Raw genomic sequence first — 14,412 nt, 5'->3', positions numbered from 1 at the left:
ATCTTCTTTCGCATAAATTGAAATTGGATTAACAGTTTTAGAAGTAGGTTTAGTTATGCTTACCTGGAAGTTATCTATGTCGGAATGGCAAAAGTTGTCTTCAAGATCTAGAATATAATCCTCAACTAGGTAATACGACTGGGGTTCTCTCTCAATTCTGATTTCCTTGCCCCCTACAGGTATGGTAGCATAAGACAAATCCAACTGCACATGACCACCAACCAAATTTAACCACTCTCTAGATAACAACATGCCATAACTCACTGATATCTCGACTATTGTAATGTCAATTCTATATGATATATGCAGAAATGATGGAAAACAAAATTCAACATTTTTAATAATTTCAACTACAGGCACAGATCTATTATTCATAGCATAGCATTTACCAAAAGGAGTATCAACTTTGAGACCTATTTCTTTCATTACATCAGCAGACATGATATTAATTGTTGCGCCAGAGTCAATCATACAATTTTTTACCAATTTATTATTTATCAACAATATTGATAAAATGGGTCTACTTGATTTGACTTTTTATTCAATGTTGTTCCTAGATATACAATAGGTGGCTCCTCGTTATTTCTCACATCATTCTTAATACTAACATCTTGTACGCTAGATAATATCTTCAAAGTCTCATCCCTGTAATCAAAAAATTTCATCATTTCCATTAGAAGTACGGTAATTTTCAGCTGAGATAAAGCATGACTCATAAAACTGTGACAGTCAGATATTTGCTTACCATTAGTATGCATGACTAGTTGCTTGGTCAGTCTATAGGGTTGATTACCTTCTTTTTGCTTGGCTTGAGCTTGATTACCAGGCTTTTTAGATGCTTATACCTGCTACTGATTTTTTGCAAATATACCAGCAGGACTACCCTGATCAGTATTACTGTCCTTATTTCTTCTTTGGTAATTGTGTTTAGCATGCTCTACTGCTGCAATAGTCTAATAAGCTCTTCTTTCTTCTGCCATTAATCTGCAAAAAGTAGGTGTATCCTCCTCATCTGAAAACACCTGTTGAACACAACGTTGTTGATTAGAGCCCCTATAATAACAATCAAAATTTTGGTCTTCATCTGTAGAGTTATCTTCATCCCTACCCTACAATGGTTCGGACGATATGGTGTTGACTATAGGTTTCTCTTCATTTTCTTGATTTTCTTCCTCAAAAATAGTTTGTGCAACAATACAATGTTTACGATCATGAGGCAACCTACATACATCACACCATGGGCCATCATCAACGATATTGACTTTCTTTAAAGGATCGAGGGTGTCCTTAGCATAATTAGATCTTTTTGGTTTGTCGTCTTTCCAATTTGTATTGTAAGGCATGTCCTGAAGTCTTCCCTGTCATTTCTGTGCAAGGGTTGTCTTTCATTTCTATTTTGTTTGACCTTTATTTCCTTTGACATATCCATTATTTCTTTTAGTTCATCCTTCTTAGGGTTTTTAGGATTGTATAATTTTGGATCATCCCTCTTGTTGATTCTTCCTGCTGCTTTCCTATCATTCTCAATTGTCATGGCAATTTTGAAAGCTTGTGGCAGCGAAGGTCTTTGAGATCTTATCTCATAGTGGGTTTTACTATCAAAAGCACTTAAGTAGAAATCAATCAAAAATGAATCCACCGGTCTAGTTTCCCCCGGAATCTGGTCGAGAACTTTGTTAAATCTTTTGTTGAATTCTGATACTGATTCATTTGTATTCTTTTTAATGCTGATTAATTCATGTGATGCAAAGGATGTATCATTGTGATCACCAAATTGCTCAATAAACTCATCAGCAAAATCACACCATCCAGAAATGGATCCATCCGGCAAACTTCTATACCATTCTGCAGCATCCTCAGTTAATGCTTGAACAAAAAGTTTCATGAATACATCTTCATGATCTTCTTCAAAATCTTCAATTACATTTTTCAGATTAATTACATGTGTTTCAGCAGATTCTGTTCCACTTCCTGAAAATTTTGGAATAACATTCCTTAAGTCATTTGATATAGGATTTGGATATCCTCTAATCCCATTGAAATCAAGTTGTCCATATCTTTCGATTGCCATAGGCTGCCTTTTACTTGATTTCTAGTGCCCTAATTTTGCACCATATGTCCCTGGATGTTTTGATTATTATTATTTTGATTCAACCCATAGGGTTGTCTAATGTTTCCACCATTTTGCTGAATTCCTCTATTATGTTGCCCATTGTTCCATGTCCATTGATTGTTATGGAAATATTTGTTAAAATTATTATTTTGATTTCTATCTCTTTTGTTCTCATATAATGGATTGACATGACTAGTAGCAAACTATGCCTCCAGATTCTTTCTATGAGGCGGCTTGTACTTTGGTGGTGTATTCATTTCATTTTGATCAGACCTTTCTTCCCTCCACCTATCTGACTTTTCTTCATTACGAGCTTTTCTAGGAGGGGAGGCAATAAGATCTTTTCATATTCCTATTTTTGCGAGAATATCATCCGACTACATTTTTAATGTCTTGGCCAATATTGCACTATTACCATTTGTTGTTTCAGCCACCTTTTTTATTATCATATCCCATTGCATTATTTGTTCCTATTCTTCATCATCCTCAATGCGAGTTACCTCGCATTCTAGCTCTTTATCAACCCTAGGAATGTGGAAAAAATGGATTACAATTTTCTTCATCCTTTTCAGGACTATTATGTTTTGAGTGTATCTTGGGTTGTTTGTTGGTTCTTTCCTGAAAGTTTTTGTGTCCTATGTAAAACATTTTTGCCTTTTGATTTTTACCTTTCTTATTTCTTGGCTTTTTCTCAAAAGTTAATTCTTCAGGTCTTTTAGGTCGGGGATTTACTGATCTTCTTCCCCAGATACACTTCAAAAGTAAACAAATGATGCTCAATAAAATATATTATTAAAACAAAATAGTCGCCACTTTCTCTTAAGAAGAAAGAAATAAATATCTAGGTTATTTATCCAACAGAGTTAATGCCAATAACTTGAAAATGATTTGCTGAAAATAACAAATGAACTTTAGTCTTAGTTGCTTTTAAATATTTACGTGAAATGAAGACAACTTATACTGCTAACAATTAAATTATCAAGATGTGATAGACCAAATATTACGCAATCTTAAATTAGTCCATATTGAATTTTAACTCCTCTGGTAGGGAGACAAACTGGACACAGATGCGGAAACAATTAAATACTTCACACTATATGTGATGCTTGAATTTAAATGCTAGATGACCATGTCCACTTATCCGATATTTAAATTGTATGTAGAATTCCAGAAGATAATTACAAAGGACAATTTGCTTGCAGTTTAAGTCTCCATGCCACTTAAAAAGTAAATAAGACATTTTATTTTATTTTAAAAATAAAATAATGGAATCTATATTACAAAGCCATATTGAGCCCTTATTTCTCCTTACAAAAATATATAAATATAAAAATGCTTCTTCAGAGTAAATCTGAATGTAATTGTTTGGATGTGTCTTATTGTCTTTTTCTCCTATCTTATATATCATTCCTTATTTAAAAGATATGACTTTTCACATGAAAAGCTATATATCCTTTAAAGTAATAACATTATTTAATGTTGATCACCTTTTTGTTTTATTAATTTTTAATTAATTTATACCTTAAGGTAAAACAATATCACTAATTCTTTTTACGGGCAATCACTCATGTCTTGGACTTCACCGTTGATGCATACTAGAACCAATGATAACTTCAAATCATTCCAATTTGGTGGCTCTCGATATTGAATGGCTCTTTGTTTCTGGCCCTCCACGCAACTTTTGTCTTCAGCGTGGTGTCAGGATGCCCATCATTGTGTGCTTTTGGCCGCTGAGAAGTGAATGGTGAGGTTGGGTGAGAACGGTGAATAGAGTCTTCATGTCTGCGATTCAACTATATATTTCTGCCCTTGGAATATAACCCTTTTTTATATTGTTTACTACATCCTCGTGGTTAAACTAGTATTTGAACTTTTCAATGTCGTGAATGATATTTGCTCATTGGATGAAATCTATGCATAGACTGTTCCGCTCCATTGTGTCAATACAGGTGGAGTTCGCTACATCCTATTCTTCAACAATAGAGGTCCTTTTGATTTCCACGCATGTCCTTTCTATCCAAGTGGCAACACGAGTAGTAACTAATAACTGGATTGGTATATCCAATATTAACAAGGGCACATCGTGATTTTACATCTGGGAAGCAATTTTGACTTTCCCTGTAAATTTTTTATCATCCGTGAAGAGCATTGACAAACTTTTACTAGTTTATAATTCCCAATAGTGATATTTGTATTGAAAAAAGTTGTGATTTGAGATATATTAGAGTCTCCAATATCACACTGGGATTCGCTACATCTTTACCACTTTGCTAGAAAGTGTTATATGACTACCCTGTGATATTTGTCTAGCCTCTCACATCAAGCTGTATTCTTTGTATGTATTGAAATTAGTAAATCCTCTTTTTGACACTACTAATCTCACAACTCTCTCCTCCATCATCACTACCCAGGTGATATCGATGTTTGTATGAGTAGAAGAAAATCATCTAGTAACTGAACAATGAAATTAGCCATTCCATTCATTACTATGAAAATGACCCTAAGGAAGATACATGATTATATGAAAGGGGTCCTGTACTGCTTCCTCACAAACAATTTTGTAATGTACCCAAGCTATGCTCATAGCTTTGAGAATTATCTACTCTTTCCCTCATCAAAGTCTAAATAAACCCCCAACTAGTAAAAATTTTTATTCTGATACCATTGCAGATGCTATTACAAGATGGTTTGAAAATGCTTCAATAAATGTTGGCTTCATTATAATAACTTCACTTTCAGGAATACTTTAGTCATGACTTTTTACTATTTTGAAACATATTGTTTGAACATCAGTAGTGGGTACGATCTAAAGATTTTCTCTCTACCATGGTACTTGGGACTCTAAAATTTGCCAAAATTTTAGAGTTCCATCAGAGTCAACAAAGTATGTTCATCTTCAATACTCTTGTAGCATGCTTCGAATCAATCCTGCATATCATTCCAGCTTGTAATACATCCTACTAGAAGATGTTGAAACCAATCAACAACATTCTCAACTAAAGTTTCCATAAACATCCTTACTACTATGTCTTCATGCTGAGGAGACATGATATTGCATGCAGCGAAGAAAGCCGCAATGCACTGATCAGCAAACTTTCCCATCACCACTGAACTTAGGAAAGTTCTTTCGGGAAGCTCTAGGTAGATCGTTATTAGCTGCAAGCTGAAGAGGGCCAATAGCATTACCCCAGGGAACAGCCATTGAGGGAGGAAGGATTATTGGTATAACTTGAAAAGTGACAGCAGTAGGAGTAACTACTTTGTGAAGAGTGAGGGCGTTACACAATGATGGGATATGAGTACGGAAAACAGGAGGCAAGGATGAATGGCTGCGTATCCGGGAAATAGGGCAAGGTGGTGGAAAAAGAGCACCATGAATACCTTAAAATACCGGACCCCAGGAGCAAGCTCTTCCTCTTCTGAGAGGATCTTCCAATATTGGGAATTCAGCTTTCTGCAATTCTTCAAACACTAGGTCAACTTGCCCTTTGCCACAAACACTTCGGGTATATTTAGGATCCAGGGTGAACTTTCTTAGTTCATAACGGACACACTTCTCTTAATTTTCTTTCCTGTAAAACTCCCTCCCGATATTCAACATTGGCCTCTTCTCTTTCGAGGGCGAAGCTTACTCTTCTATATTGATCAAGGGACTTTCGACTTTTCCAGGCAAGGGTATTCAACTAGTTTATTATGTCCTCTTACTCGTCCTGGAAGCCAAGGTTAGGTTGCACTATGGGGATTTGTCCTTTGCGAGGCAACACCATCTCTCCTTATGAGTTGTTATGCATGACTCAACAAATTCAATGTCACAGAGATAAGCTCTAAGTTATCCAGTAAGGCCAAAGATAGACTTACTAAGAAAACTTAGGACATATGAGTTCATCCCCTAGTAGAGTCGCCAAAAATAGTTGGTTAATAGTTTCTCTTCCTTAATGTTATGGTTTATACCTTGACTCTTGAAATGTCCAATGGCTAGTGGAAAACAAAGAAGTTAACAATAGAATGGGTCAATGTAGTAATGTATCAAAGACCCCTAAATTGAAAGGTACAACTCCCTTTTATTTGTAAGATTTGCAATGAATTTTGTTTTTCGGGTTTTGGGGGTATGCTCTTAACCAGAAAGCAGAAGAGGAAAAGACTAGATTGCTCAACACTTTAAGCAATCTAGGCAAGTGAAGGTGGGGATTACCTCTTGAAATGTAATCTACTATGACTTAAGTGCAGATATGGAAACATGCAAAACTAGGTACGACAGCAAGAGAGTGGGAAGGATGGTAGAATGGGTAATTCCCAAATCACAAAGTTAACTGATATTTTGACAATACCCGGATTGTCTATCTCTCAGCTACTCCATTAATCAATTTTCGGCCCTCATGCAATGAACTACACTACATACATGAACTACAACGTATAGCAGAAAGAACAGAAAAATGCTTATGCCGAAGAAAGCAAGGCATACAATCTACTAAATGAAAGAAATAAAACCAAGTTCATTTGCATTCATTCAATTTTCAACAATAGCACATTAATTCTCAATACTAAACTCTAACTAAATGAACAACAAAACTAAAATGAGCTCAGAGTCACACATAGTAGTCCCAGCTACAAGGGTTAACCCAAAAGTAATTTTGTCGATCTTATTAACTTTTCAAAAATTTACATATGTAGGCCTTCTCAAAATGGCTAGTTACATTAGATGACTGTGTTGCAAAGCATCTCTGAACGGAATAAACTAAAAATAGGACATGATTGAATCATTACTAGGCTAACTGACAGAATGCCATAAATGGCTACAAAAAGAAAGAGGGGATGATAGATGTCTGGAAGAATGTCAAGACCTCGTGCCTTCTTAGGAGTAACTGTCTTAGCTCAATAAGCTTTCATTGCATCAGTTACTTTGTCTAAATCCTCGACACCTGGGATGATGATATTGTCAGCTCGAACCATCCAGCAATTGTGCATCTCTGTCACCTCATCGACTTTGGCGACCTTTGAGTGGAGTTTTTCCGATGCCCTCCTTATGATCGAGTCAGCTGGTGAAAGCTCTTGGATCTTTGACATCTAGAAATTTGTTGGGTCAATCGCCTCATCAACAAATGCTAGGAGCTTGCCTTTCATTCGCTTGACATCCACCAATTTACCATTGCCAGATACATAAGATTTTGTGTGTAGTATTCTCAAATAGTCAAAAAGGTTCTCAGTGACCTTCTGCACTAGGTCATGCACATCCTTGATCTCGTTCGTGGATCTCACAATGCTCTCTACCAGGAACTCCAGAGATTGTTTCCAAAGAAACAATGGCTCTTGGCCTGTCTTGAGGATCCCATGAGAGATGGCAACATTGGTCTTCATGTCGATCACCTCTTGCAACAAAGAGAATCGCTCTGTCAGGCTATCTGTTGCCTTTTGTATGGTAGTATGATGGTTGCAAGCTGCCTCCCTTAATTGTCAGCGTCCAACAATAAATTTCCCAAATTTTCAATCAATGAGGACTTTGAACCTTACTAATCTACCCATGTTCGGCCAATTTGCCCGAATTGCCTTTCTTGCTGCAATTTCAGAAGTAAATTCTTGTTCTCCTCTATGTTCAAGTCAAATTGGCTTGTTGATGTACTCCCGTGTGCAAACCTGATACACTCCATCAACTCTTTATTTGAGGCTTTGAGGACCTCTTTTTCCGCTCTCAGCTCTTCTAGGCTGTCCTCAATCTTCTCATTGGTGGACTTCCATATATTTACCATGTAGTCATGAACAAGGATACCAAGATCCACCATTCTGATCTAGAAGTCACTCGTCATAAGCTCATGAAACTTCCCCTCCTTTTGTGGCTCTACTATCTCCACCAACATATGGCCAATGGAAGGATCAGTAGCCAATGCTGCAATTGATTTATACTTCTTTGTCTTCTTGGCACATATTCCTCGAAGCTTCTTTGCAGTTGCAGATGAGGGTAGAACTCATATACCTTCGTATGCTCATCATAATTCTGGATGCTAGGAAGGCCGGGCCATGGGTGGTGCGTACCGAAGACATAGATTAGAGATGAGGATATGTAGAACTGTTTCAATGCTTTGAGTGAATTCATCCATGAGGCAAGCTCATCACAGATGATCTGGGCCTAGTCAATTGTAGACCTTCGACAGAGATAGCTTGCACCAGGAAGAAATGATGCTCAATAAACTCCAGAATCTCCTCCTTTCAACTTCAGTCTGAGCAGCGGAGCGAGGATATCTACGATCTCCCTCTTCAAATTAGTGCCAAACAAGGTCTTGGGCATTTTCCTCTTCTTCGAGCAAGGCGTTTGAAACCATGTCCTCTGCATGTCTTCCCTTCTAAGGGTCTTGTTTTCGTTAAACATAGATGCAGAAGAGCCGAAGTCAATATCACAATACTCCTCTTTTACGGGAATGCCAAACGCAGACTGCATTAGGGCTTTGTTGATTGAAATGAGGATGGATTAGTTAGGAAACAAAATTTGCTTTGTTTCTAGGCTGTATCTCTCAATACATTCCCTCACAAGCTCTAGTGCATGTACTGCCATTGGGAAACCAGGTGCTTCTATCAATCCGCTCTCTTTTAGCTTTTGAGTGATCGGGTGAACAGGTTGAGAATTCAATCTTCTATGAAGATCACCCAAATCGTAAAATTTAAATAAAGTATCTATTTACTCTTTCAATTCACTCTCCAGTCCTATTAACTTATCATAACCCACAACTCTAATTGCCATTTTTTATGATTACACAGGATACAGTTCTCGATAAATAGTCATTTTAAAATACTTGGGGAAACAAATTTTAAGCAATTCCGATGAAATAGGAATAGGAATCTGAACGTTGGCACCACACGAACAAAATTAAATTCGGCCAACAATTATAACAGCAAGATTTGCATTAAATTTCATAATCAATAGCTATTTAAACTTTTCGTTTTCTTGTACATAAAACTCATATTCCTGGTGTTGGTTCCCAAAACCGCAGATTGGAATCCTAAGAGCCTTGCCTGCTCAATGCAAGGATATCCAACCGGATATTTAACCGGTTGAGGCCAACTTGGCGAGATTGATCGATGTGATCCAAATCACTTGTGCTTCCGGCTCTGCAAAACTGAGGCAGGTGTACCTGATCCTAGACAACAACCTTAAATCCAAGATGCTATTAGAACACGAATGTATTGAAAGTTCTCAAAATGGCAAGAATTATCGAAAACTATAAACTTGTGATTTATGAACTGAGAATAAATGATTGTATAAATGTGATAATATTTTAAATAAAAATAATAATTATAAATTAATGCAAAAAATGAATATATTAATTCCTCAAAGGAAAGAAATGAAATGGTTGCTAGCATATGGATTATGAATCAAGAGTAAAAAACCAGTGCTTAATTAAATGGGCAATCAGAGTCAATATTATAAGTTGAAATGTACAACTTTATAAAGTTCAATGTATTTAAACTATAAACAATTTTAACAATTCAAATGCTACGGATCAATTATTTAAATTCAATTTCAAACTAGTCTAGGATGCACTTTAACTCCTACAGAGACAAACTAGACATAAATACAGAAACAATAAAATATTTCACAATATTTATGTTTATCAAATTTAAAATGCAATAATGACCCAACCCACTTATCCGAATTTTAAAATATTTATAGAAAATAAATAAAAATATTTATAAAGGACACAACTTAATAATAATTTAAATCTCCGAAATATAAAATAAATAATTATGCTAGAAATAAATCACAACAAAGATACTCCTTACAGATGATCAATCTATTGCGAATTTCAATTCTGGAATCGCATATAATTTTGCTCGGTAATCCAAAATCCAGGAGCCTTGTTCAAACGCTCATTCCTTTACCAATCGGAAAATATAATACATCATAGGTGCATCATAGTATATATAAAATTTTAAAAATTGAAATTGTATTCAATTGTGTGTCACAATTCTATTATTTATATAGGTAAAAAGGGTGCAAATGAAAAGGCACCACTCTTCACAATGCCTAATCGCAATTTATAACTATGTGATTATATTAAAGAAAGAATTTTACTAAGATGAAGATTAAACTCCAAACATATAACCGCTGAAGATTTGATGGGAACCATGATACCCATTTTGGGTTCCTTTATATTGATTGCTTCATCAATTGCAAGGCTCAGCCCACACAAATAAACCTCTAGCTATGATCAATATAATGTGAGGAAATTGTGCATTTGATATCCACACAGGTTCAACCATAAAATCTATCGCAGGCCCAACACTCCTCCTTTGATGTCTTTGGTTCGAAACTTCCTTTTCTTCAGCATATATTCTCCAGACCTGCGAAAGAACACAAAATTAATATAAGTTTATTAATGATCGATAATATTTAACACAAAAAAGCCATTTTCAGCACCTATGTGAAGCATAGACGCTAGGTCTCCATGATCACAGAATGACAAGCATAGAGAGAATCATGTCAAAACACCAAAATCTCCTGAAAGATTACTTTCCGGCATCCAAGTCTTTCTAAATACATAGCGCTTGATCTTCATGATACTGTGAATGTCGCTATGCTATTTATTCTGATCCCTGCTTAATCGATGTGAATTTTTTGAAATACAAATTCCATGCTTAGGTGAATATCCATCGTTGCCATTAAGATTGAAGAAAAAACAGCAAGCAAGGGAACTGTTGCAATCATTTGATGAGGAATCGAGTTTGGGTCTTAATAATATGAATGGTCTTTGAGCAATTCCACACATGCCTCTGCTGTGCATCTCATATGCCAAGATTTTCTGTATATGTTTTTGTTTTTTGTTCATATTTTGACAATGTCTTTGATAACAGACCTGGAAGTGACAACCCTTTATACAATTCTATGGTCATAGGACCCAATACCCATCATGGAACTGTTTAGAGGGAAAAAATGCTCCCAACTGTATAGCAGAGATAAGTAGAAACATTCAGCCTGTCCGAGAAAACGGCACCACCATATGAAATTTATCTTCAAACCCCTTTATTTCAGATTCTAGCCTGAAAAGGCATAGGTTTACTAGCTTCCACAGACAGACCCAAAAATCATGTGAAATAAAACATCTTGTTGGGTTACTTTGTTACTGCACTTACAAGCATACATATCTACGGCTTAAGCTTCCATGAGGGTTGCTGTCATACTGTGGTTACATTATATGCTCGTATCATATTACTCCAACTCTCCCCACATACTGAACAGGAAATTGATTCTGTAATCTACCAATGGATTCAGAATTAAGCTTCCTCCGCAGCATCTATATTTGCTGATACACTTCAATTGACTGAAATATAATCACTATTCGCCTACTGCATATTATGTATGGGAATTGATTTCAGAACAGTCACTATGTCATCATTCTTTGTTTATGTCATCAATCTTTGTTAATATCCTTACCTCTCGTCAACTGGAGCTTGGTATTGTTGAAAGAAGTCATCTTCAATATAGTATGTACTTATGCTATCTAGTTGTACATCATCGATATATGTTTGAGAACAGAGATGCACATTCTGCTTCAGAATAAATTATTTATTCAAATCTTTGCACAGACGCCTTTTGTAAACCTATGAAATACTGATATGCACATCTTTCTCCATACAAATGATTTCATATAATTATGATGAGAACTCCTGAAGTAGAGCCATTCTACACATTCATTTCAGAGTTAATTAATCAGGTTCAAGATGTACTCCTCCTGTATTTCATAATTGTCCACCTTAGCAAAAGAATCATTTGTAGGCATCGAAACTGTGGCATTAACATGCTGACTAGAGATTTGCAACTTCTTAACTCACATCTCCTCACATCAGATAGCCTGTATAATATATCTTTATTATAGATATTGATTACATTTTTTATTTGTGACATTAATGACGACTATATTTCACCAAGTCTCCAAGATTATTTTCAAATGGAGACTCTTATCCTTTGCAAAAATTAGAGCTCCATCACTTGCAAGCCTTGTTACTTTACTTAAAGTCATATTACTAAAAATCACTTACCAAAACAAGTGCCTTAGTTCCACGGGAAATGCCTTGTTTCCCTTCACAGTCCAGCATGAAGATATATTCGACAGCTTAACATATGCGGGGAAGAGAAAGAAACTCAACTTTTCCATAGGCTCAATTTTCCTTCTATTCGGAATCGCAGCGCGAGGAGTGATCCTTCAATAGCTTGCGCATTTCATTCTTTCACTTCTTGCCCTGAGCATTTAACACTTGCTTCCTTTATGTTGGGGTTGCATCTTCACCACTAACTTTTCGAAAGTATCTTTTGAGCATTTCCGAAGAATACTCGCAGTTTAAAGTCACTTGTCTTTCCATTTTCAAAGCCTTCGGTGAAGTGACTTTTTTCATTACCTGGGGATGGAAAACCCCTCTCTGAGCAACATTTTCTGGAATGAAGTAAAACCAACAGCACTTTAATCTCAGTCTGATGGCTACAAGGTTAGATCTCGAGCATGCTTTACTAATTATGAGCCCAAAATAGTTCATTCAACATCGTGCTCACACTGTTTGTACATAAAGACTTCGATTTTGCACAAGTCATTATAGCTTCGGAAGCAAAACAGAACACCTTCACTTCCACTAGTGCGCAAGTGAAAACCCATAGACCCATTCTTTCTTGTAAAGATAGATTTTACCTCTGCAACATAAATGAGCTTCTTCCTAGCTTCGATTTGCAGCTTCGTGGGTCTTTCCATTATGATAAAATCATGTGTACAGCTTGTTAGTCATCACCACGACTTTCTCTTCAGATACGCACTTGATTAAGTTCGCCAAAGGGGAAAACCAGCTCGAATGCTCGGAATTCGTAGGAAATGGTAAGGTGGGGCAATATAGCAGATACTAGAACACGAAAAACTTACTTCTCATCAGGAAGATGCCCAAACAAATCACAACCACACCTAAGTCACCTAGACCCCAACGCATTAGAGAAACAAAAAATCCGCATGGGAGAATTAGGTAAATGTAATGCAAAGGAGACCCGGAAAGCATAAGAAGTGAGATACCTGGGAAAGATGAGAAGTTATCTAAAGGATACTTAGACATCAACTTTGTACAGAGACTCATTCAAATACCAATCACTTGAATTTGACAAGGGGATAACTGAAATTTGGCAACAAAATACTATTATGGTTAATTAATGAGAGTGATCTTCATTTCCAGCCCCTTATGCATATGTTGGCAATTTTGAGGCAAGAAAAAGATGTTTCTTAATCTGCTTATGAGTTTGTCAACAAAGTGCTTAAAATGTGAGCAGAAAATTGAAAAGTTCAAAAAACAATTGGCTGAAGGATAACTAATTTCAGTGGGATTATAGGTTATAAGTCTCCTAAAAATAGTAAGAACCAAATGAGAAGAGAGTATATTTTTTTCACATGTCAAAAGACTTGAACACTTAATCACAATTGTGGGGTTAGTGAGGATGATGAATCAGCAAAAAAGATGGAATTGCTAGGAAAGAGAATGAAGAAAAAATTGCTTCATGTGAGAAGTACTCTTAGCTTTTTTCTGGTGATCTTGATTAATTTTGTCCCTCCTTTACTTCATGAAAAATGCATTGTAATTTCTTGTGAAATTTCTGAAAAAGGACCTGCATCTTCTTATGATGAAGAATCCCTTGAACATGATATCACAACAGAAACTTTAACCATGCAATCAGACCAACCCAAAAAAGACACAGCATACAAGGCATCTACACAAGGTATATTCGTGTGTCCAATTAGCATAGAGCATGCAGATTTAAGGCTTGACAATGATGGATCACAAGACGATGAAGACAAATCAGAAATTTACTTGTGTGGAAGCCCAGGTCATTTTGATGAGTTTCATCAATGATCTTTAGCACGGCATGATCTTGAGGACGAATCAGAAAATTCATTACACGAAGTTGGTTTCGGTCATAGGCCTTTGAATCACATAATTTGAAGAGCAAGTTGAAGGTCACTGAAGATATGATTGTTGCAGCCTTGGTACATTATGATAACACTTACAAGAACATAGAAAACCTATATTGGAAGATTCAGTTTGAAGGGAAACAAGAGGGGGTGGAAAGTAAATCTTAACTTGTCGATTTACAAGTTGGCAAAGAAGCTTTTGGGTTACTAAAATCAGAATATTTGCACTTACTTTCAAATAGAGATCACATCTTAAAGGTTGCTTGATTTTATGCTAGTGCATTGAAAGGAAAACAAGATCAAGTCAATAAGCTCAACATCAACCTTAAATATACTAAGGATACACTGGAGGATACACAAATAGCTCTCCCAGCA

The 14,412-nt window shown here is 36.1% G+C and overlaps 1 protein-coding gene across 2 annotated transcripts in view; it reads right to left on the bottom strand.

The window, feature by feature from the left end:
• The window catches only part of IBR1 (indole-3-butyric acid response 1), a 147,063-nt gene that overhangs the window by 30,210 nt on the left and 102,441 nt on the right, over positions 1-14,412 (bottom strand). Inside the window, exon 4 of one of the 2 annotated variants that reach the window (XM_089800112.1) lies at positions 64-204. The exons of the other annotated variant lie outside the window; for it this stretch is intronic. Coding sequence (XP_089656238.1) covers positions 64-204 — 141 coding nt within the window. The remainder of the gene's footprint in view (positions 1-63; positions 205-14,412) is intronic. 2 annotated transcript variants of the gene reach the window in all.

The sequence above is a fragment of the Cupressus sempervirens genome, chromosome 9 (genome assembly GCF_028749045.1).
Source record: "Cupressus sempervirens isolate cs-2001-9-10 chromosome 9, ASM2874904v1, whole genome shotgun sequence".
Taxonomy (NCBI): Eukaryota; Viridiplantae; Streptophyta; class Pinopsida; order Cupressales; family Cupressaceae; genus Cupressus; species Cupressus sempervirens.
The sequence above is the reverse complement of the archived record's forward strand: the minus strand, read 5'-3'. Positions and strand labels throughout refer to the sequence as shown.